This window comes from Macrobrachium rosenbergii, chromosome 6 (genome assembly GCF_040412425.1).
Source record: "Macrobrachium rosenbergii isolate ZJJX-2024 chromosome 6, ASM4041242v1, whole genome shotgun sequence".
In the NCBI taxonomy this organism is placed as follows: Eukaryota; Metazoa; Arthropoda; class Malacostraca; order Decapoda; family Palaemonidae; genus Macrobrachium; species Macrobrachium rosenbergii.
Window position 1 is genome coordinate 42,316,364 of NC_089746.1, and position 26,113 is coordinate 42,342,476.

The 26,113-nt window shown below is 35.6% G+C and overlaps 1 protein-coding gene across 10 annotated transcripts in view; it reads left to right on the forward strand.

The window, feature by feature from the left end:
• LOC136839474 (protein vav-like) overlaps positions 1-24,742 on the forward strand; it is a 77,377-nt gene extending 52,635 nt beyond the window's left edge. For 4 of the 10 annotated variants that reach the window (XM_067105556.1, XM_067105557.1, XM_067105559.1 and 1 more), the window contains 9 exons: positions 4,620-4,685; positions 7,914-7,934; positions 9,592-9,791; positions 10,250-10,370; positions 10,768-10,884; positions 20,804-20,955; positions 21,482-21,625; positions 22,956-23,121; positions 24,510-24,742. In XM_067105556.1, coding sequence (XP_066961657.1) covers positions 4,620-4,685; positions 7,914-7,934; positions 9,592-9,791; positions 10,250-10,370; positions 10,768-10,884; positions 20,804-20,955; positions 21,482-21,625; positions 22,956-23,121; positions 24,510-24,557 — 1,035 coding nt within the window. In that variant the 3' untranslated portion in view covers positions 24,558-24,742. The remainder of the gene's footprint in view (positions 1-4,619; positions 4,686-7,913; positions 7,935-9,591; positions 9,792-10,249; positions 10,371-10,767; positions 10,885-20,803; positions 20,956-21,481; positions 21,626-22,955; positions 23,122-24,509) is intronic. The other 6 variants (XM_067105563.1, XM_067105562.1, XM_067105564.1 and 3 more) reach the window with 3 other exon arrangements.
• Positions 24,743-26,113: the final 1,371 nt, after the last annotated feature.

Genomic DNA, 26,113 nt, shown 5'->3' on the forward strand with positions numbered 1-26,113 from the left:
GCTAAAGGAATGACATATGTTTTGTTGTATTTACATGAAAAATTTTGATGTATAACACCAAAAATCAAAAAAAGCTAGCGCAAGAAATGACAGGATTTTCATGGAGAGAAAATGAAGGAAATTTTTTTCAAAAATTCACCAAAAATCTAAATAATGTGCTAGAGACTTTCCATTTGTTGCAAAATGAAGGTAAATGATTGATTGTTACTCGAATGTAATAATTATGGCTTACGGATGCATTTTTCGATCATTTCGGTCAAATCAAAGTTGACCGAATGTTAAAATTTTGTCAGTTATCGTGATTTCGGCGAAAATATTAAAAAACTGTGAAGAGCTAAAGGAATGACATTTTTTGTTGTATTCTACATGAAATTGCGCACATTTTGATGTATAACACATTATGTAACTAATATGAAACGGCGAAAAAATTACGGCAAGCTGACGCAAGAAATGACAGGATTTTCAGCGGAGTACGCGCACACGGAGCGAAGGAATTTTTTTTTTTTTTTCAAAAATTCACCAAAAATCTAAATAATGTGCTAGAGACTTTCCGTTTGTTGCAAAATGAAGGTAAATGATTGATTGTTACTCAAATGTAATAATTATGGCTTACGGATGTGTTTTTCGATCATTTCGGTTGAATCAAAGTTGACCGAATGTTAAAATTTTGTCAGTTATCGTGATTTTGATGTAAATATTAAAAAACTGTTAAGAGCCAAAGGAATGATATATTTTTTGTTGTATTCTACATGAAATTGCACACATTTTGATGTATAACACTTTATGTAACGAATAATATGAAATGGCAAAAAATTAACGCAAGAAGTGACAGGATTTTCAGCGGAGTTATGAAATTTTTTTTTTTCAAAACAAAAATAATAATGAAATTTGGCAAAATGAAAAAATTGATTGTTTTCACGGAAAGCTTCAGAGCTAAAAGAAATGACAAATTTAAATGAAATTGCGCACATTTTGATGTATAACACATTATGTAACTAATTCGTTTAGCTGACGGAAATGACAGGATTTTCAGCGGAATTTCAGCGGCGGAGGAAGCCATTTTTTCAAAAATTCACCAAAAATCTAAATATTGTGCTAGAGACTTTCCGTTTGTTGCAAAATGAAGGTAAATGATTGATTGTTACTGGAATGTAATAATTATGGCTTACGGATGTGTTTTTCGATCATTTTCGGTCGAGTCAAAGTTGACCGAATGTTAAAATTTTGTCAGTTATCGTGATTTCGATGTAAATATTAAAAAACTGTTAAGAGCTAAAGGAATGATATATTTTTTGTTGTATTCTACATGAAATTGCGCACATTTTGATGTATAACACTTTATGTAACGAATAATATGAAATGGCAAAAAAATTACTGCAAGCTGACGCAAGAAGTGACAGGATTTTCAAGAAAATTTTTTTCAAAATTCACCAAAATTCTAAATATTGTGCTAGAGACTTTCCGTTTGTTGCAAAATGAAGGTAAATGATTGATTGTTACTGGAATGATGGCTTAAGTCAGTGTTGACGAATGTTAAAATTTTGTCAGTTATTGTGAATGAAAATATTAAAAACTGTGAGCTAAAGGAATGATATATTTTTGTTGTATTCTACATGAAATTGCGCACATTTTGTTGTATAACACTTTATGTAACGAATAATATGAAAAAATGAAAAAAATTAATACAAGCTAGCGCAAGAAATGACAGGATTTTCAGCGGAGTTAGGCGTGCGGGAGCGGAGGAAAATTTTTTTCAAAAATTCACCAAAATTCTAAATATTGTGCTAGAGACTTTCCGTTTGTTGAAAAATGAAGGTAAATGATTGATTGTTACTCGAATGTAATAATTATGGCTTACGGATGCGTTTTTGATCATTTCGGTCGAGTCAAAGTTGACCGAATGTTAAAATTCACTTTGGTTGCTGGGTCCTTCTCCAGCATCCCAGTCTAAAACTCGCCTCACACGCTCACTTCCGACAGGCAGTATGCGCCTTTCATGGTCCTGACGCCTTTGTGACATATCTACAAACGTCCTGTTGCAGCACGAGTACGCAAACACTCGCCAAAGTTCTGCAAAACACGTCTGCGTCAAAATATCGATCCCGCAAGGCCCGACGCTGATGCTATCTGGCGTGCGTAGGAGGGAATTCGCGCATGCGCGTCTGGGTGATGCTCAAAAACAACACAACACCTGGATCCGTGAACTCCCAGCATCCGCCAAGGCGCGTGATTTGAAATCTTCCGCAAACTAGGCCTATAATTATTTTTCCGCGAATATTTAAAAAAAGCATTTTCAGTCGACGTTTGCAACGTCCACTCGGCATTCGACAAACAATTTTTGACGACGTTTAAAACGTCCAACAGGCGTTTAAGGGTTAAGTGTAAAATTGATCACTACAGCTGTACAGCAGTAATATTTGTGGTATTTAGTTGAATTTTCCCTTATTCAGTTCTTATAATGATTTAACAAAGTCATATGCTATTGCAAAAACAATACCACATTAGTGGTGTTCTGTATGTGAGGGGTGCTTGTGATATTTTTCTTGGAGAGGCACTGCTAACTGTCTAACTAATTTATCTTTACCTTGCTTGGGCATTCAGTTCTTGTCTAAGAACAGTCTATTGAGTGAGCCCCGTAAAGGTCTTAAGAAATGATTCTGTGGTTTCATTTTTAATTTTTTGCAGCATAAACTTCTTGAGGTTAATATGCATATTTCATTGTAAAATGGGTACAGTAACCTTTTGGCATCTTTTGTAGTTGCAACAAAACTATAAGAGGTGATGGCTGCTCTTGGGCAGTACAGATTGCCAATGTATAAATTGCTGTCTGTTAACACATTATGCTCACAAAGTCAGAATTTTGGAAATTGTGGCTCAGGTCGATTGCAAGATACTGATGATGGTTAGTAGATTATTGTTTTGCATTACAAGGTCTCCTGTAGTTCGTGCTTATTATCAGCAGCGGTAACTCGTTCATTTAATAGAGATGAAAAATAACGGCTCTAAATACCTGTAGGATTTCATAAAAATAAAGATCATTTGATATTCTTCGACAGAGAATCTTGCTTTTAAGTGAATGATTGGTAGTGAATGATATTGGCTAACAGAATTCACATTTATACAAAAGACACTTTATAACTACAAATGTCCACATTGCCACTGCCAAGATAAAAGTTCCAATTACAATTACATTTAGGAAACCATGAAGAATTATACTGTTTCTCATTTTAAACTTGTAATAAATCTGCTACCATTTCTTAAAGAGGACTAGATGTTAGCAACTCTCTTGACCATGTGTTCTTTTCATCTACTGTTTTCTAGAGTTTTATTTCGTTTATATTGTATACTGTATGTTTGAATGTGGGAGAGACAAGGTTAACCAGAGTGACCTAGTGACTTGTCCTGCATGATAGTAAATCTAAAAAGATCCTAATTTCATGAAATTCCAGACTTGTGTGGGTTTTTTTTATATAGAAACAAAATGTAATTAAGGATAAAGATAGAAGTAAGGAAAAACTAATGTACAGGGCCAAACTTTAAGTAACAAATAGTCAGCATGATTTCTTACTGTCAAGTATCATTGTTAAACCATAGTGAATAAAAGGTAAAAACATTAGGCAAATAAGTAAGTTTTAAATTCATCTTAAAATTTTAAAAGTGCCTATTCCAGGAAAATGCGAGATTATGATTTAATAGACTAGCCAATTATCAATCTTTGCAAAGACTTTCCTCCACCCCATTAGTCCATATCTTTGAAGATTTAAGGCCAAAGTTGATGAATTTTGTTTCTTTGCAGGGAGCAGTAAATTTAGTAAAGAATAGATTATGTCTAGGTCTGTGCATGGCTCTGAAATAAGTCTATTCTGTTCATAAGGCAGTCTTTTCAAATGTGTCCTGAATCATAAAGTGTGAGATAATTGAGTTGGATGCATTAACCCTTTTACTAAGTAATATGTAATTGTTTAGCCCATCCATTGGAAGATGTCATTCTATTCCAATTACAGTCCTGATGCCTTAACGTCCGTGACCACCAAAGTAATCAAAACTCTACTTGACACTCAATTCTGTAAACACATTGAATCTAACTCTCTCGTCTTTTAGATCATCAGTATAGCTTTGGTAAGACAGTTCCTATATGCAGCTTTCTTTCCCATCTCATTAGTGTTTATTCATCTGCTCTAGAGAATTGTATTCAGTCTTTATATCTTTGGTATTTGACATGCTTGCTACAGTCAAGAAGATACAGTTTATGGTAGATTAGGGTTCAAGGGTTTTTCCAGTTCTATTTTTCATCTTGCTACTAGAACGGTATTTTCTGTTTTAACATGCTATGTGAAGGTAGTTGATATGACAGAAAAGGCATTGGTATTTCAAAGAAATATTTAATCAAATTTTGTGCCGTTGATGTCTCTCTGTTAATAATCACATGTTGGAGAAAGTGTAAAGGCCTTTCAATCCTAGGAATGTTTTCTGTAGTAACAACTTGCTATGGGATAATAGTTGACACGTTATTGTAAAATGGTTCAGTTTCACATTTGTAATTTAAGGTTCATGTTGTAAGCAATAAATGGTGCTCTGTCCTCTCAGTGATCTCAAGTAATAAGCATCTTCTTTGGCAGAGAATATCGCAGTTGTTCGCAAATAATAATCCCAATAGATGGTCGTTGGGAGATTCTACAACAGAGGTATAAAATGAGTACATTCTTTTTCATCGTTACTGTGTATTGTGAATTTGTCCTAACTGTCCTTTGTATAAAATGAGAGGTATTTCATACGAGTTCGTTCCTCTTTGATATGGGAAGGATGTATAAAGAGATAATCTGTAAAATTGTTTTATAGCGGAGCTATTGTTGGTTTGAGTAGACCTCATATCTTGGTAAACTTGTATTCATGTATTATGTTGGGTTGTGCAATGTAGTCTGTTTTGCTTTCAGTGTTTTTTCAGGAGAGTAATACTATATATGGTTACTTCACATTGACTGACTGTGGTATTGTTGATTTATGTTAGTTTTGAAATTGCTGTAGAGTTGTATTCACAACTGACTGGCTTAGAAATCTCTTAAGTCACCAATTTTAAAAAGTGTATTTTGCAATAAGAAAATAGAAATCATGGTTGGAGGTGTTCCTTTAACTTGTAATTATTGTAGTTACTAATGTTATTTTGTGCTTTGTGTCTCTCATAAAATGGGTCACTTTTTTCTTTAGTGGAGTGAGAATTTTGTAGTCCAATATTCTTTTTATTTTGCATTCACATAGGAGTCATTTTAAATGATTATACCCAACTGAACATGACTCAATACCCTGTATCATATATGGCCATCTTTAACCAAATTGCTTTGTCTCATGTTGAGACCTAATTGCCTCAGTCTTTTAGATTTAATCTTCCACGGTGTTTTGCACTATGTACTCGTGTCTGAAATTCACTCATTTGTTTTTGTCACTTGTCTGGTGTTCTTGCACCATAACCTTAATGTTATAAAACTAAGCCAAAATACCAAGTGATTTTTAAGTCACATGTGTACTTGGTTGTAGTTATTAGGTGTATGCAGCTGTTACTCCATGAGCAAGTCAGGGATCAAAGTAAGTCCCATTGTCCAGTTTCGTACAGCTATGAAATATAAAGATTTTTCCTTTTTTTTACTGCGCGACATTGACAGTCCAAGAAAATATAGTTCAAGACAAATCAGTTGTAAAGAAATAGTCATAAGATAATTTGAGACAACCAGTATTTTAGTTATGGTTTTTGTGCCAAAAACAAAGAGAACTTGTTCAATGTTGATAAACTGGTGGGTAGGTGGAGGTTACCAAGAGCAGTTACTGTTTGTGTGGTTAATTCAAACATAAAGAGGAGGGAGCCTACTGCCTCACGTAAACCTTCTTTTCTGCTGGTGTTACCAGCAGGTTTTCTTTGGGTGGTAGTGGTAAACGTTTTCGTGGGATTACCTACATGTCACTCTTCTTGATCAGCATTGTGTAATGATCAGATGATTTCACCTGTGTAAGGCCTAGCTTTTTAATGTTGAATAATAATTTTGTATACACATGTTGGTTTTTTAATTGTGTAGTCAGTTTATAAACCCCAGTGTCCTTGTCTTGCAAGCATCCCTAGCCTGTGCTCCTTGTTTTGCTTTGATGGTAAATTCCATTCTCCTTTACTGCAGAAGATATGAAACACTGTATCAGAAATAAATATTTATTGAACTTATGTATCTTCTCCTCCAGTATCAATCTTCATTATTCTATACTGTCTTGTGGTAAGGAATTTAAAAGCTCTTGTACTGGACTTAGGGGTGAAAGACTCGCTTTTCAATCCATTACCTACATGGGCCAGAGAATATTACTAGAGAGCATATTCACTGATGGAGTAGCATGCAGTATCATCTTCATCTGCCTTGTTACAAGTCAGGGTTTTTGCCTTTGGTTAAACATCTCTACCTCTGTTGATGCTTTATCAACATAATAAGGATTTATACTTCACAGAATGATGCATTTAGAATTATATTCATGCTTGGTGATCTCCTATCCTACCTTCCTGATATATCAAATGTGGCAGTAGAATAGATTTGTGATATTGAAAAACTGGAGGTAGGTTCATATGGTGTTGCTGTGTGATGAGGAGGAGAAGCACCATCCTCTAGATGAATAGTGGGTGTGGAAGTGACAGGGTGCCAATCTGTGGAACCCCGTTGGGGGTTAGTGCCATCACTGCACCTTACTTAGTGCACTGTAGGCTTTTCTTAAGGTTCTTTGCAGCATCCCTTCAGCCCCTACCCCTTTTTTTCCTTTTACTGTACCCTTATTCATATTCACTCTCTTCCATCTTAATTTCTACCCCCTCCCAACAATTGTTTCACATTGCAGCTGCGAGGTTTTTCTCCTGTCACACCTTTAACACCCTGTTACTCACCATTTCCCTTTCAGCTGTGAATGACCTCGTAGGTCCCAGTGCTTGGCCTTTGACCTAAGTTTTATATTCTAATTCCAACAAATTTGGTGGAAAGGCCCAGGCAATTAAGGACAAACATTATAAATTAGGAATTAGACTAGTTGGGAAATGCATAAGATAGAAGAGAATGGAAAATTTGGGGGAAAAAAAATACTTGAAAGGACTTGTCAGACATCTAACCCATTAAATTATAAACCTAGTAAAAAAAAATATGATGGTGGTAAATTGACATGCTAATGCGTAAGACAAAGGCTCCCTTCTTTTAGAGTTGGTTATCCACATTATCAGTAATAAGTAACAACCTTTGCTTGTCCCAGTCATCATGAAGAGTGAGTGAAATCACCTTTCTAGACACTGAAGTTATTGAGAGTTCATATGACTATGAAGTGTTTAATTCCTGTGTTCTCATGTGGGTATGACCACCTTGTAAATTTGTTCTTCTTTTGTACAATTTTCTTTAAGGTTAAGGAACTGTCTGTGGAGAAAAATCAATAAGCTTGTTTTCATTCTTCAACTGATGACTGCACACACTTTTTCTCAGGTTTTATTAACAGTGAAAAGCTTATAGAACTGGTGGATTTTTCTCCTTGAATTTTTTGTATATTTTTACTAAATTATGTGACTGTACTACTTTTACCAGTCCGTTTTAATTGTGGACTCTAATAATAGAATTTTTTGTTGGTGTGTAGGAATGAAGGTGAAGGCTTTACATCAGTCTTGTACATCTGCCTAATAATTATACTGAAATCAGTAGTTTTCCATTTAGATTAAATTTAGATAATCAAGAGAACTATATGTAAATAATCATAGTTTAAATAAGCCCCTTATTTCATCTATGCAGTATATTAATGTTTGCAGACACATTTACTTGGCTAGATTGGCATTTTAAGACTTTTAAGTAAGTAGATATTAAGTTAAGATTACATATGAATGATTATTTTCAACCTTTCTTTCATGTCTGTCTCAGATTATGGACAAGCTTCTTGGGGTAAATTTGTAACTTGAGTTTTATTCCAAGTATTGCAAGAACTTTAATTGGTTCTAGCAGTGCTGCTTATTATTTTGTTGTACCTGTTTTCCATTACAATGGATATCCTGTATTTGAGATTTAGTTTTGCATGAAAGGTAGAAGGTTAGTGGAGAGAGTTTAGTCACCAAAGTTTCTTCTGTTATACTGAAAACTTTGGAACTGTTCTACAGAGGCTCATGATCTCAAGGTCTGGATATACGTTGTAGGTGTATCAGATATTAATACTCATAAATGCCTATTTTTTTGCTAAACTGCTTGAATTCTGAGGTCCTTGAGAACAGTGTATTGTTTATCGTTTTCAGAATAGTTGTTTTTCTCCTGTTCCTTTTCCATTTGTCTCTTTTAAAACACGGACACGTCTGCATATGGTGGGAGTTGGGTTCCAGCATACCTTTCATAAATCAAAATCATTTGAGATTGAAAATAGCTACAGCAATGATGTGAACTCACTTGTTGGAATTGCCTCTGCCAACTGACTTTTGGGCTGGTGAACCTTTAATAAACACAATACACAGATGGTCCCATTGTACAAACTGAGTCTGCCTAATATTTCAACTCACTTAATTGGATAACCATGTATATTGTACTGTGTGCAGCCCATTATAAGCAGTGTTAGAAAGGTTATTAGTAATTCAATAAAGCCCTTTGCACCATTCATATCTATCTCTACTCTTAATGAGTTTCCTTCTTCCTACCAAGTATTCCCACTTTCATTTTTTCATGGTATGGTCATTGAGAACCTACTCCGATTGTAATTTTGGATTATCATGATAGTCATGTTAAAGGATTGGAAAATATATAGAATATATATAGATTATATTTCATGTAACTATAGTTACCTCTTGAATTTTATTTCGTCCCTTGAAAATTCCTAATATTAATAATAAATTTATGGTAAGGATAAGTAACTAAGCACAGATACAAAGGGTTTTATATCCATCACCACAACTCTGTGCCTGCTTGCCTGCAAGAATTGGCACACAGGACATAACCAACTTTATTAAATCTTGAAATTCCTATTTCCTGTTTTCGGATCACATTTTACACCTATTTTCTAGTCAAGTTGTAAGTAGAAGCGATTCGATTTATATTTTGCAAAGATTATTTTGTTATTTCTTAATGTGTTAGTGATATATGTTTTTGTATGCACAATAACAATGCATGATGTTTTTGCATATGCTATGTTATTTTCAGTTGCAGTTTCTTAACTGAATTTTTGTAGAAAAATGTTTCAAATGCAGTTAAATTGTTGTAGACATATTACTTCCTTTGTTATTTTTTTGTGATACAAAACATTTGTTGAAGTTTTAATATGCTTAGCAATAAGAATTTGATACAACATGTATTAGGAACTTGAATTCTTATGCTAAAATCAGAAGGTTTGGATATGGTAATAACTAAAGAAATAGTTATTTTATGAATCATATGTTTCTCATCTGTGCATTGTTTGTCAAAGTAGCACATTATGAATGTTAGATCATAGCTGCTAATATTTGGAATAAACATTGGTGACCAACAATATTTGTCAGTGATTTGATGTACTTAATGGTGAAAAACCAATGATTTCAGTAATGAAACCAAATAATATGGTTATACATTTACTTTCCATTTCTAGGATGAAAAATACGTCTTCAAGGACTGGGTAAGCCTGGACTGCTGTAAGGTCGACAATAATGTCACTGGTGGGGGCGGAATCACAAAAAACAAGCAGAATAGCTTTTATTTAGTTTTGGGAGAGAACAAGGCAGCCTACACCATCATCACCAAAGACAGTGATGCTAAAGAGAAGTGGATGAAGAGTATTAGTGAAGCCATGTGAGTTTAAACAATCAAATTAATTGCCCTAGTGTATGGTTGGCCTACTACAGCACTTTGCATATTTGCCAATGTATATTTGATGATGTCTGTTGCGAGAAAGATTTATTTTGATGTGGTACTTGGCGTATCAGAACTTTTGAACACATTTTTCAACAAAATTAAGGCTCAGTCATTATTGGAAATGCCTGACCTTGGCTACTTATTTTTCAAAATTACTGTACTCACTACTGTTACTTTTATTAGTTTTAATTTGTCAAGTTTTCCTCATGATCATATTTTAAGTACATACTTGAGAATCATTTTTGTAAAGGTTTGATTAAGCACCAAATTTTCTTTTCAAATTTCAAAACCTGTCAGTTATTTTCATACATCTACAGTTGATTATTGGAATGTAACTTTCATCAGAATATTTCTGTAATTATGATACTGACGTCTGTAAATAATCTCATTCTCAGAGAGTTCCTGAATCCTCCAGAAAATTTATCGTTACATCATGTATTTATTGTCACCACATTCCCAAGACCCAATACTAGATGTGAAAAGTGTAATAAACTACTCAAGGGCTCCATTTTTCAGGTAAGGGTCAGCTTTTGTAGATTGATATAATGTGATTGTTTTTGCAACGCTGGGAGCAAATTTCCATCCAGAAATAATTCTTTAGATATGAGAGATAAAATTATTGGAAACATTAACAGTTTCGTTACCATGCATTCAGTTGAAGTCGGAAGTTTTTACTTGAATATTCATTAAGTTTTGCAATTTTTTTGTTTGTCTCGAGAGAGGATATAAAAAATGCACAGTATTTATGGCTTCACTAAAAGAGGCATAAAACCTTTGGAATGCACCAGTGTTAATTCAAGTTACAGAAATTGTGGAAGAGAAGAAATCTGACATTTTTATTTATTCAGGCTGCATTTTACTTTTGTGTATTTTTTTTTTTATCCTTATTCATTTGTACCTTTTTTCTTCTCAGGGTTATCAGTGTGCTAATTGCAAGATGATCGTCCATAAAAATTGCCTTGGAGAAGTTACTCGTTGTCAGGGCTGCCCACCTCCACCACTCATAGATAGAGGGCCATTGAACGATGTGGTACGCACATTTCGAGTTACAGTATAAACGTAGATTGTCCTCTGCGTGGATTGTAGGGAATCTTTTGTAAGGCACGAATATGTAGAGACGATAGGTACAGAACATATCCTACTGTACCACACAAAAATATTCATTTGTTATTTTCCTACATGGAAATGAGAACACATTATGTAGATCCACATGGAATTTTTGTTTCAGCATTATATGGGTGTTTCTGCATTTATAATGATTGAGAATTTAATATTAGTGCTGAGATTGATATCAGCATACCTTACATAAACTTCAGACAAGTAAAATATTTTCCCAGCATTAGTGAAATGCTTTTCATCCACTTTTCCATAATGTCATACCACTTTTCGAAAATTTCTTGGCGACAACTCATTTTACTGGCTCTTGCCTGCTGTTCTGGGCCTAATACACAGTGTAAAAGAGACTCCAACTTCGAACCAGCACTACAGGTGGTGGCTACACAAACACGAGTTCATTTTTAAAAGTTTTACTAAAAAAAATACTCTAACACAGAAAAACACCCAAGCTATTGAACTTACGTTACTACAAACTACAAACTAACCACAAATTACGGTAATGCATGATTTATCTGGGTTCATAACCAAATACACTGACAATGAACAAAGAAAGAATTTCTGTAACACCTAGGAATCGGCAATCAAGATTCAAAAAAGGTTACCTCATTTCTATTACAGACCACTAAAACCACAACTTGATCAAGCCTGCAACCGTAGTGTTACTACTTGACATGATACCCATGAATGTAAAAGCAAAGATTGGCGTTGGTCAAGTTGGATTAAACAGTGGTACAATTACCTTATGTTTCTAGAATGATCTGGTCTACCCCAAACAGTAGAAGAATTTCCAAATCTAAACTGTTGCTCGGCCGATCAGTGGATGAGTTCTAGGTACCTTCTCATCCATGGAACAATCTGTTACTGTACTCTGGAAAGACTTCACCTGAGACCTCTCCAGTTCTTCCTCAGAGCCAGCTGGAACAGGGAAAAAGTCTCCGGACATGTTTGTTTTCCCGATAACAATGGAAATCAAGGAGGATCTTTGTGGTGGAATTCCAGGGAGAGACTATCAGAAAGGAAATCTCTTCATCATCAGATCCCCAGCCTAGAGTTCTTTTCAGATGCGACGAACGTAGGTTGGGGAGCTCTTTTGGGGTTAAAAGAAGTGTCAAGAACCTGGTCCCAGGAAGAGCAAAACTGGCACATCAGCGTAAAGGAATTACAGGCAGTATTTCTGGGCCTACAGTGCTTTCTTTCAGAAATACAGGGGAGGACAGTAGCAGTGCATTCAGACAACACAGCGGGACTGGCGTACATCAAGAAACAAAGAGGAACCCAATCTTTCTCCCTGTATGAAGCGTCAAGGGACATACTTCTTCGGTTGCACCAGAATGAAACTTGAGTGACAACGCATTTTATTCTGGGAAGACAACATTCTCGCGGATGAATTGAGTCATCAAAGACAGATCCTCTCCACAGAATGGACATTAGACCTGTTGGTTTGTCTGGATCTGTGGAAGCTCTGGGAGAAACCAATGATAGATTTGTTCGCGTCCTCCAGAAATCACCGACTTCCTCTCTTCTGAACTCCAGGAAGTATCTAAGGTTTGTGTTCCAGGACAGTCTTCCAATTTCGGGCCCTTTGCTTCGGCTGCTCTACAGCTCCTCAAGTTTTTTTTTTTTTTCAAGTGGCTCCATCTCATGGGGATCAACACTTGTCTATATCTAGACGATTGGCTCCTATGCTCCCCCTCAAGAAAAAGATCCATGGGTGACCTTCAGAAGACAATTCTCCTGGCCCAAGAGTTGGACCTTTTAAACAACTTGCACAAGTCTTAGTTAGTCCCGACTCAGTCAATTCTTTATTTCGGAATGAAGATTGAATCCCTGAGGTTTCGGGCTTTTCCATCCGAGAAAAGAGTCCAGTCCTGCCTCGGGACAGTTCAAAACTTCCTCTCTGTCCCTTCATGCTCAGCCAATGAATGAATGAGTTTGCTGGGCACTCTCTCATAAATAGAGAAGTTCATGCCTTTAGGGAGACTCCACACGAGCGTTGCAATTCTTCCTAAAGGCCAGTTGGCGCAAGAAGACTTCCAGACTCTTTTGTTTTCCCTGATCACACCCGAGATCATGGAGGACCTTCGATGGTGGCTCGTAGAAGGAAGGTTTTCAGAAGGGAAGTCCCTGCATCCTCTGAGCTCCAACCTCACCTTATACTCAGATGCATCGGATCTCCTCCTGTGGGCACAGGGCAATCACACCAAGATTGTCACAATTTATCCAGGACAAATTAAAAGTTCTTGTGGACAAATTAAGTTGTTGCAAACAGGTCCTACCTACGGAATGGACACTGAATCCGCAGGTGTGCACCGACCTGCAGAAACGGTGGGGAAAACTGTTGATAGACCTGTTTGCATTGTCAAGGAATCATCACCTTCCCTTGTATTTTTCGCCAGTCCCAGACCCTCTCAACGGATGCAGTGCTCAGGAATGGTCGAGCCTTGATGCATACGCCTTCCTACCGTTCAGTATGGTGAGAGATGTCATCAACAAGTTTCTCTCACACAATAACATGTCGATGACCCTGGTAGCTCCCCTTTGGCTGCAGGAGTGGTTTCCGGCCCTCTCAGTCTACTGGTGCATTTCCCAAGACTTCTGCCACAGAAACTGTCTACTCAGGCAACTGCATTTTCATTGGTTCCGCCAAGAATTATCCCCTCTTGCTCTGACAGGCTTCAGACTGTCAGGAAGCTTGTCAGAATGAAGGGCTTATCGAGACCAGTGCAGAGGTGATTGCAAAGTGTAGACGCCAGTCTTCCTCTAAGGGCTACCAGACTAAGTCATGTAGAAGACGTGACATCTCTTCTCTTTCTACCTCTGTAGTGCAAATAGCTGACTCTCTTCTCTTCTGAGGGTTAGTTACACTTACAATCAAGAGCTACAGAGCTATGCTAAACTTATTATTTAGGCATAGAGGATTAGATTTGTCTGCTGGTAAAGACATCAGTGATCTGATTAAGTCTTTAGACACTTTGAAACGAGAAGACAGCTCGGAATTTAGATGTTGTTCCAAGATGGTGTTTGGGCCCCCCATTGGAGCCTCTTCAACCCTCATCCCTTAGGGATCTAACTAGGAAGACCCTCTTTCTGGTAGCTGTGGCTATGGCTAAGAGGATTAGTGAACTGCAGGCCTTGAACAAGAAAGTGGGTTTTGTGCAAGATGCAGTCTGCTCATTCATTATGGGTTTCTTAATGAAGAACAAAACTCCTTCCAATCCCTGGCCCCGTTCGTTCATGATCAAGAGGTTGACGGACATCCTCGGACCAGCGGACCAAGAGAGAGCTTTTTGTCTGGTAAGAGTTAAGACATTACCTTGAGAGAACTAGAGAATCAGAGGTACATCTCCTAACCTCTGGTACTCAGTCAAGGATCCTTCCCCTCCCCAGTCCAAGAACGCTTTGGTATTTTTCTTGGAGGATGTAATCTTTGAGTCTCACCCGAAAACTTCAGAAGAGGACTTTCCTATTTGTAATGTCAAAGCCCACAAGATTAGGACAATAGCCACTTTGTTGGCCTTCAAACGCAACTTATCTCTTTCCATGATTGTGTGATCCACCTTTTGGAGGTGCAAGTCAGTGTTTGCCCATTTTTATTTATGTGATGTAGAAACAGTATGTGATAACTGCAGTACCATAGGTCCGTTATCCGTGGCTGGGATGGTATTGGGGGAAGGATAGGAGGTATTACTTCTATTCCACATTCTCCTCACCTTGGTACATTTTGAGTTTTGGGAAGCCTGGGCGTACTGTGTACCTGGAGTACCCACCAGTTGTTGTGTATTTTAATTGATGGGTATTGTTTAATTGATTTTATGTGGTGTGTGGGTAACTTAATTATCTGATTGTTTTTGTGGCACTGCGCCCAGGGCAAGGTTTCTTGTTTTTATTATAATGCTTTAGCAGCCATCGGAGTATTCCTTGGCTGCAAAGCACCCACTGAAGTAGAGGCGCCACTTGGCTTCACCACCATGCCACTACGGGTCGAGATGAGCACCGACCAGAGGCAGTGTTGTCCTGCTGTAGCTCTCTCACCAGGTAAGGTTACAACAAGCATTTTTACCAATGCTAGCTACTTTCCTATTCCAAATTCTTATCCATTACTGAGTGTTTTTGAGTAGTATACAGTAAACCCCCCGTATTCGCGGGAGATGCGTACCACACACCCCCGCAAATAGCTAAAACCTGCGAATACTTAGAACCCTTCTAAAAACACATAGAACTGCCTATTTTGATAGTTCAGACAGACACAAAACAAACTAAAAATGCTTATATAGGTATTATCCTACTTACGATGGGGTTAGGTTCCAAAAAAACCATCGTTTGTTGGAAAAAACATAAATACCGAAACGTATCTCGGACATAGCCTAGCCTATACTAGGGTATTCGGTACGATGTATACATATATGGTAACTTCTCGCTGCTGGGAGGAAGGGCGCTGGTGACTGGTATAAGACATGTACTGTACATGCGCTACCGGGGTCTAAGAGATGTCAGGCAGGGCAGCGATTGAGACCAGGGTCTACCCCAAAGCCAAATCAAAGTCCTTCAAAAGAAGGCATCGTGCTTACCCCATACAAAAATTGGAAAAAAGCACGTTAAAAGAAGAAGTACAGTCATACTTCGAACTTACACGAGGTTAGGTTCCAGAACCCCTCGCGCAGGGTGAATTTTCGCGTAAGTTTGGCATGGTCTCTAGAAATGCTAATAAATGCTTATTTCTAAAGTTTAAACACTAAATATGACCCTAATCATGCTCCCAAATTATTAAGTTAACTTTTAAATGGAATTAAAGTTACTGTAATTTCATTTAAAAGTTAGCTTAATACATTGCCCTTAAAAAAAGAGAAATAAATGGTTTACATAAAAATTGAGAGTTGTAAGAGATTTTTCTCTCTCTCCCCTTCCAACCAATCTATTTTTAGAATCATCTCAACCTCTTTTTAGCAACTTTTTTATTCTGCGTCTCTTTCTCTTTGTTCTGAAATGCTTTTTCGTGAACAAACAATGTTTTATATTTTGACTAATACAACTCTCAGTTATTATGTCTCTGTGTTTTAGAACGTATTTGCAACACTAGTGCATTTAAACTTCATAGACGATACAGGTCAAATTAGATCAATTTAAACTATCTACTGTACAGGTAAAGATGTACAGAGAATTAATAAGTTGTAAAAATGTGTGAGCGCTAACTATGAGAGAGAGAGAGAGAGAGAGAGAGAGAGAGAGAGAGAGAGAGAGAGAGAGAGAGAGAGAGAGAGAGAGAGAGAGAGAGAGAGAACCAACACGAACGGTAAAAAATCGCCTGGTTCAAGGGTTGTCCTTACTTAAGAGAGTGAAATTATTTATCAGTTATTACGGAGACTGAGAGAATAACACGAGAGAGAGAGAGAGAGAGAGAGAGAGATTGTCCTTACTTGAAATGTCAAGTTATATTATTTATGAATTACAGTATTACGGAGAGAGAGAGAGAGAGTTAGCTTAATACATTACCCTTAAAAAAAGAAATAAGTGGTTGACTTAAGAATATAGTGTGACTCTCTCCCCCATTCCACCAGTCTATTTTTAGAAGTCTTCTCAACCCTGTTTTTACAAACTTTTTTTATTCTGTCACTTTCTCTTTGTTCTGAAATGCTCTGTCTCTCTATGTTTTAGAATTGCGCATTTACAGTTTGTAAACGGTACAGGTAAAATTAGATCAATTCAAAATTATCTACTGTACAGTTAAAGACATACAGAGAAACAGTGCTGTAATACGTAGGTTGGCTAACTTCGAACGAGAGAGAGAGAGAGAGATAACAGTTGTCCTTACTTAAGAGAGTGAAATTGTTTATGAATTATTACGGACAGAGAGAGAGAGAGAGAATTACAAGAAAAATTTGACCACTGATTAGCAACACTCTCATTCTTGTCATGTTAAATGACATGTCTGACAGCTTTTGCCTTCCACCTTCTTACAAAAGATGAGGGAAGAATTTTTGTTCAAGATAATACAAATTTTGTATTACAGTTTTATTATTATTATTATTATTATTATTATTATTATTATTATTATTATTTAATTTTATTAATCTTATTAATATTTGAGAATTAGTACATATTATTACTTAAAAAGTTTGTTTATCATACAAATAAACATACCTGTTTACATGCACCATAAAAGCTTGAAAACCTATAAATTACATAAAAAAATTAAACACTTTTGCTGGGTTTCTCAGTGTACGGAAATGTTCGCGTGTCTGTGAAAAACTCGTGTATGACCATTAGTTAGGTTCCAATAAAAAAATTTGTGTGTCTGTGAATTCGTGCAACTCGAATCGCGCAAGTTCGAGGTATTACTGTATACATATATGGTAGCCTAGCCTACACTATAAAGTATATTCTGTACATACATGGTATAGTAATTATTAATATCCGCTAATTCTGGAGGCTCATGCAAAGATACTTATGATAATTTGCCGTATTTAATTCAGTTCAGAGTGCTTTCTTGCTTCTGGTTAGCGTAAATGAATCTCTAGATACTTTATTTATATGGGGCAAGGTTATTTCTTGTTATACGAAGTGTTTTTAAGTCGAAATGTAACTAAAATACGTCTCATTGTGAAATTAATTTATCTGTTTTTTTCGTTAATAGATGATGATGGCCGATTGGGGATGTTTGTTTTGTGTAAAAAAAAAATTCAAGATTCCATTCACTATTTTCACTTTATTTCATCATAATACGAGCTTTTATCATTTATCGGCGTAAAGATAACAGTAATGTGTTCTTTCATGCCCAGAAGTTTTGATTAAAATACTTACTCTCCAATTTTAATTACGATCGAGTTTCATCCATGTTGCCGATGCACGATAATTTACAGTATTGTCATTAGCAGCTTGAACATTGTTTTCTCAGCTTCAGCTACAACTTGCAGCTTAAATTTTAGCAGTATATTTCCTTGACAATCTTTTATCCATACCGAATAAGGGTATAATGTAAAAATATGTCAGTCCTATTCAACTTAACATCATTTGTGCTATAAGCTACAATACAGTAATTGTTTATTACTGTACGATGGTTGAAATACCAGGTAAACAGCTGTTGTTATCCGATTCGGTTATAAGCAAAACAACAGTTTTCGGTTGGTTGTTTATGGCTGTACACATTTACGCAAGAGTATAACGTTACTAACAATACTTTTATCATTCTCTTTTACTTTTTTAACTAGAAGATGAGATAAAGAGATGGAGGAAAAGTTGTCTATTGTAATTTGGTCTCTCTCACTGCCTGATTATGCTGCTGCCTGTGCCCGCGTGAAATTTAAAAATATTTTATAAACAATTTTGTTTATCAGTATTAATTGCTTACCGCATTGCAAAATCGAATTATGATAATGTGAATTATCACAACTCGAGCATTACCTGAGTATTTTAATAGTTTTATCACAAAAAGTGCTTTTAGTCATGACAAGGAGATGAAAATACAGTAATTAGTGAATATTTCTCAGTGAATAATACCGCAAATGGGTGAATTTTCTGCTAATGATGGATAGATATGTTCCACAGAGAAATCCGTGAATACATGAGTCCGTGAATCGTTAGACCGCAAATACGGGAGGTTTACTGTATGTCCATGTATCCCACCTCCTGTCAGTGTGGGAGTCAGCTATGTAGTTACTTGGTAAGTTATTTATATAAAAAGGACATTTTTATGATAAAATAAAGTTTTATATATACTTACCAAGTAACTACATGATCAGAGTCCTCCCTCTTTCCCTCTCATGGACATAGGGCACAAACGAATTGGGCTCCTCAGCTGTGTTGTACCTATCCTTCCCCGAAAGTAGGCAGGGCAAGTGACTTACACCAAAACAGTAGAATGCTACCACGAATTTCAAATTTAAGCTGCCGCGATAGTTAGAAACTAATAACTATATTACTTGGTAAGTATAGTCAACCCTCGTTAAGACGGACTAATTGGGGGGCCAGGGTTTCCGTCTTAGCCAAAAGTCCGCTTTCACCGGCGAGATATATATTTATATACTTATAAATATACTGTATTTCATTATTTTTATAAAAGGTATGAATAATAAACCAATGTAGAAATGTTTGAATTAAAGCTCATGGTAAAATATGAAAAATGAAGAATAAAACATGATCAAAATGATAGAATTCAGCCGCATATGTAGATGCCTAGGCCGAGACATAAACGCATAATTGGTAAGCAAAATGAAGTAGAGTCTCCAAAATGAAGAGAAAGATTTTTTGTTTTTTCATGTTTTTTTAATTTAGTTATTTATTCATTATAGTTTATTATTATCTATATTAATGTACTGTTAAATAAATGTGAGATGATTAAGATCATCAGTAATGAAATAGTGGGACAATTAAGACCATAAGTTCACCAACACATTTTGTTTTTAAGAAAAGCATTTAAAATGCAAAAGTATACAAGATCAAAATGATTGTAATTCAACTTGTAAATTTTAACGATAAGTAAGACTATAAAATACATTTTATCATATCGATCTTGGAGAGGGTTGTTTCTTTATTGTTACTGACGTCGTTATCAGTTTGCAGTCGTAAATCTGAGGACGGTCCGGGAATAGGATTCGCAAGTGATGACGCTTCACCACAACAGACTGTTGTGGGATTTTTCATACCACTATAATAAAGTTGAAATTATTGTTGAATTCATGTTTTCATGAAGAAATAATTATGTAAAGCAAATTATTGAGTAATTTTTGCCATCAGCAGTCAAATAATCACGATCATGGCAACGTTCAAACTTAGTGTGGTCACGACATGTCTATAAATAGAACAGAAGTAGAGGGCTGTCATTGGCTAGCAGATCTCCATGGCAACCAGCCAGCCAATTAGGTTTTAGCTGTATTCTATCTGAGAAAGAACTTTTGCTTAGAGAAGCTGACGATGACATAAGTGCATGTATTTTGAATACAAAACTTAGTTTTTAGTAGTGTATGTATTTTACTGGTTACATGAAAAATAGAATGAATTCCTTCTTATTACTTTGAGTGCAAAATTGTTGGTTCAGAGATTCTTCAGCAACAAAATATAAATTTTCTTTCCTTCGGAAGATATTTACGAAAGCTGCGTTGACATACATATAAAACAAAATTCTTCTCTTTGATCTCTCGAGGATAGAATTACGCTGCATAGGGGGAACTGGCACAATTCTCTCTCTCTCTCTCTCTCTCTCTCTCTCTCTCTCTCTCTCTCTCTCTCTCTCTCTCTCTCTGTCATTTGCTACATAAACACAAGTATTGTTCAGTAACTCGGCTTTTGTCTTCATAAAGTTTACCTTTGTCATGTCTTTTCTTTCCTACAAAACATACAAAGCATTGTACTGTAGCTACCAGTCGGGCAGCAGATGGGTAAAACTGTTAATGCTCAGTGATTGGCTACAATGCTTCCAACCGTTCCAGACAATAGCATTTCTTAATGATGGCACATACCGTGCGTAAGTTAAATTGGTTACAAGTTAAAAGCATTTCAGTTCAGTACAGTATAAATACAAAACAGTATATATATATATAAAATAAAAATAGAAATGAAAATTTTTTATTTACCTTTGGTAAATAAAAAGGAAAACGGTACACGACAAGCAGAGGAACAGTAGCTATCTTAAATTGTGGTCGAACATTACGAATTTTCAATCAGCTGACCCTCTTCGGTGTCCATCTTATCCGATGTCCAGGCTAATGAGGTCAGGCTTAACAAGGGTCGGCTGTATATATAAAACTTTATTTTATCATAAAAATGTCATATTTTCAGCATGCACAGATTAGCTATTTCGTTTGCTAATTTACTTTTTATTTATCTTCAACATCTCATAGTATCCGGGGTACTTGAATCTCCTCTTGGAATACCCGTGGTGGGCCGACAGAATGTCTCGCGACAACGCTGAGCATCTTTTATCAAAAGCTGAAGAAGAAACCTTTCTTCTTCGATGGTCAGACCGTCACAGAAAGCCAGTGTTGTCCTTAAGGTAAGTGGGTTCCATTTTCTCTTTATTTAAGACTGATCAGTGGTCAGGGCATTTTATCTTTGGGTCAGTATCATATCAGTTCCTTGGATGTACAAGTTGGATGGATTTGGGATGCATATATAGGACCTCTCACACTCTGGATATTTCACATTTTTGCCAACCGTCTTGCCTTTTGTTTTGGGCATTTATTACAACACAGAATTATTACCTCATTCATGGTGCCTGGTTTAAGTAGCATTTTTTCAGATTTTCTGCTTTTATTGCTTGATTACACACAAGTAAAGATGAGAGATTTGCATCTATGAAATATACAAGTTTTTTCAAAATTTTGCTTTTATTTTCTTGCAGTTATTCAAAATTTCCTGGATTTAGTAAACCCACAAATATGAATTAGGATTATCATTGCCTGAATGCCTGAATTTAAATTATTTTTTAGCTTTAAAAGAATTTTTCATCTTTATTTCTTTTATTTTTTTTCAGGGCAAATGACGAGACTAAGCATATTTCTTTTTTTTTTTTTTTTCAGGGCAAATGGCGAGACTAAGCATATGAAAGTCCACTACATAATGGAAAGTAACCATTTTTTCCTCAGTGAGGCACACTATTTCAGTAGCATTCCAGACCTCATCAACTTTCACAGTTATTCTCCGCTTTCTGAGAGTTTCATCGGGTATGTACCGAATGCTCACCAGTACTGTTATGAACTTTCTCGCTTTCAGAGCAATTTCAGGTAAATATAAAAAAAGTGTCTGAACGCTTAACAAAGTCAGCAAGAAATAACTGTGTATACGTGTTATAGGCCGAGCCATGACTTTTTGCCCAGAAGTCAGTAATTTATAATATATAATAATATAGGTATATGTTCACTGCCAGTGTTTTAGGGCATATGTACGACAGACTGTACTACTAGTAGTAAAGCACCATGGTTTAAGAGCCATCATTGTAATTGACATTCTTCCTTCATGAGTCCACACATCTGAATATTTATCAGTTTTCTAGTTATCTAAATATGTTGCATTCCATAGAAAGTTAGGAACATTTTTTTTCTGCAGCACTGTACAGTAGCATTTTGCTGGCCATGTGTTATTTTCTAGTATCGGTTTTAATACTATTTAATTTGCTGTGAGTTTTAAATTTGCTACAACTAAAATGTGCAATAGTTTGTCTAGTGTAGTTGTGGAATCTTCTGACCAAATGTTTAAACGAGGAGCAAATTCATTCCTTCTCTATGCTGATGTCCCCGGAATTCTTGTATATCAGTCTTATTTTCCATTCCTCTATATTTATTTATATATCACTATTCCTAAAACTTGTCTTTCTCTGCAGGCTGATTTCCCTTCAGAGCCCTTTTGGGATCATAGTGTATGACTATTCATAAGCGTTTTCAGCCAAAGATTTAAAGAAAGAAATGTATCAATTGTCATTATGGGTGTATATGTCTTATCCAGGAAAGAATCCTTCAGCATATTAAACAAATAACATCAAAAGGTACTCAAGCAACCATATGAAGATGAGAGAAGAGATCTGTACATTGCACATGTGGTTGTACATGTAAGAATACTGTAAAGGATGGACTTGGGATAATAGAACATTCGCCATTCTTAAGCATGGATTGAAATGTAACAAAGTTCTTAAGTTCTGTAACAAACTAACCTTTCCTTTTCAGAGTACTTCACATTATTTAAATTTTCAAGGTGTTCACCTGTAGATTTGAAATCCTGTGAAATAACCGGCTTCTTGCGAAAGATGGGTTCTGAACCAAACCGTCTTGCTATGAAGGCAGTTCAGAGAGAAACTGGTATGATGATGCATAGCGGGGGTAAAGCAGATCATGTAGCTTCCTCCTTCTTCCCTTTTGGCTAACGCCAAATTCCTTGTGTAATTATTAACTGGACTCCAGCTGGCTCCAGAGAATTTATTCCTATGTTAAGACTGAAGGTTTGTTAGTTATGAAAAATACAAATTTATTTAAAATTTGTCATGTTTGTTTGTATATACAGGCTGGATTGTGTTCTGCGCCGTCCAATTTATGACACAGCTACTGTTCAGTATCCATACGAAGGAAGCAGTCGTACTTACTTATCGCTAATGGAGGGTGAGCGTGTCATAATCTTAAGCAGAGAGGGGGAAAGCCGGGGTTGGTGGAAAGGCCGTATTGGCAATAGGGTGAGTTTTGAATTTGTATATGGTTACATTTACAGTAATGTTTTTACTTTAATGTTTTATAGTTATAAAAAAGTAAGTTACTAGGACAACCAAAATAAGAATCTTAATCTTACTGGGCTGTCTTACAGGATTTGTAATTATAACAGGAATTAAGTAGACTTGCCAGATTTTATCAGATAGATTACAGCTTCATAAAAACTTCATACAGTAATTGTGTAGACTGTAAATGTTTTAAGAACATGACAAAATTACTTAGTCTATTTAAATTTGGAAATTCATACAGAATATGTTTTATCATCAGTGTTGCATTGCATTTTCAACAAAGAGACCCTAGCACATGAGGAGTGGGCCATTAAGTAACCTTGTATTCAGCAAATGTGCCCAGTTCTCAGATAGGCTCGTACCACTTGTACAATTCTTCCTTTTTCTATTGATGACTGCCGCAGCCTTATTGTGGGTTTAATGTTATATTTCATTGTTCAACAGATCCCACCATTTTTGTATTATAATGATAGGTGTGTCAGTTATTTATTGGAATTGGTAGGTTTGATCTAGTTACATTACTTACAGACTTGTCTTCTAGATATGTGCCTGAGTTGTTTAATAGGACTGTACCATACATTTTTTTATTGTTTTGAAAACCTTGGTATTATTAATGCCTGCAGTACTCAAAAGCACAAAGCACTCTTAATTGCTTATAGTTCACATGACATTGTATACACAGCACATACATAAATACTTGTGAGAATATTAACAGTCCAGTATGTATGATATAATTAGGTAACTGATCTCAATCACTAACTGTTTATTTTCACTTTGCCTTAAATGCTTCTTAATTAGGGCCAGTTAAACTGAGTGTAGATTATTGCTTAAAACAAGTGAAGTCTTCCATTAAACATAATGCAGATAAAGCAGCCAAAACTGCAGGTCGAGTAGATCTATCATAAAAATTCTCATAGATATGAATCTAGCACTGGTAAGATCTCTTGTAATGGATTAGTGACAGGCTTGGTATGTTGACAAGAAATTAAATACAGTTGAAGCACACAGTAGCGTTATAGTGGTTCTCACAGTTCAAACCAAGACATAGATTTGGTATCATAACATCTTGAAAAGGAGGTCCCTGTTTGACTTATGGATACTGAGTGACTGTGTTGTAATTGTGAATGATAACAATAGTAATTTACTTTGCTCTCATTCCCCCCTTTTTCTTTTCCTTGACTTCCTAATTGTGGGAATTGGCAATTGAAATATTCTTTCTTCCCTGGTGATTGGCAAGGTGGATATAGGTACGTAATAAGTGCATCCTACTTTTTGTGTGAATTTTGTATTTGCGTAAATCTTTTTACTGTAGTCTCAGAGTGCTTTGGTTTTATCTTTCTTTCCAGATGGGATATTTCCCCAAAGAATATGTCAGAACTGACCCAATCATGTGAGGAACAGGTAAGATAGGAATTTCACTCGGTTTATATTGTATAGTGTTGTATATTTTTAAATAGGGATAAATGTAAGATTTGGAGCAAGGTAGGCTGGAGTTTTTCCAAGTGAGATCTTTATAAACTCCTGCATATGGAATGGATTCATTTTATTGTGTTCCGTTGCTTTTGATTTGAAGCATGCAGGTGATAGTCAGTTTCTAAAGAAAAGAAAAAATGTTTAAAAGTAAAATATTGATAGGTTTGTGTACTCTATTTTTATATATTTGTTTTATAAATTATACAGTGTGTTTTTTAGATACCAGTGCATTTACACTACATCATCTGTGCTTGCTCAAGTTTGTGCAGTCATTTTCTTGCTTCACTGTGCCATTTTAGGAAAAGCAAGAAGTATTTGTTTTATTTTGTAGTGTACTTAAGGTACTTTTTTTAAAAAAAGAATCTTTAGACTTTATTAGGCCTTTTATATCAGTGATGTTTGTAAAGTAATTGTTTTTATAACTTACGAATTTTATTATGACTAAAATCTGAGGTGTCTGACTAGTCATTGAATTATGTATTGTATTCCTCTCATATTTTACTCCTGTCTTTCTGAGCTGATGAAGAATTCAATTGTGTGTGTGTATATATATATATATATATATATATATATATATATATATATATATATATATATATATATATATATATATGTGCATACACAAGCACACACACACACACAGGCAGTCCCTGGTTATCAGCGATCCGGTTTTACAGCACTTTTCTAGCGACAAAAATCAGCGATTTTGGTGCCGATTTCTGCTTATCGACACCGATAATCAGAGCTGCCAATCACCAGTTATCGGCATCGATAAGCACCAAAAATCGCCGATTTTTGGTTATCAGCAATTTTCGCTTATCGTCACACTGTCAAAACAGACCCCCTCCGATCACTGGGGACTGCCTGTGTATGTATATATATATATATATATATATATATATATATATATATATATATATATATATATATATATATATATATATATATATATATATATATATATATATATATATATATATATATATATATATATATATGTGTGTGTGTGTGTGTGTGTGTGTGTATATATATAGAACTGGTTTATAGTGTAAACCAAAGGTAATTCACTTTTTTAGAAGACTTCAGAATTCATTCAAGTAGTTTGTTCATGCATAAACTGGTACTTGCAAAGAGAGGCCTTTAGTCATGCAAGGGATGCAGTATTATTATACTCAAAATGTAGGTTATTATTTCATGAAGGTCTGTTTTGTGTCAAAACTAATGAAATTTCATTTCCTTCACTGAGAAAACTGCTTGTCTGTGTTAGCTTTCAGAGCAAAGGATGCCATCCATTAGTCTGTTAATCAAATATTCAGGATAACTGCTAAAGTAAAGTACAGAAACATGGAAAGAAGAGCTCTTTTGCTAAACATGAAGTGTGCCCTCAGGTAAAACTCAGTTTGGTCTGATTCACGTAACTTTTTAGGACTGATTTGTCTGGTAATTTTAAGACTTAATTCTCGTCAGTACGTGTTAG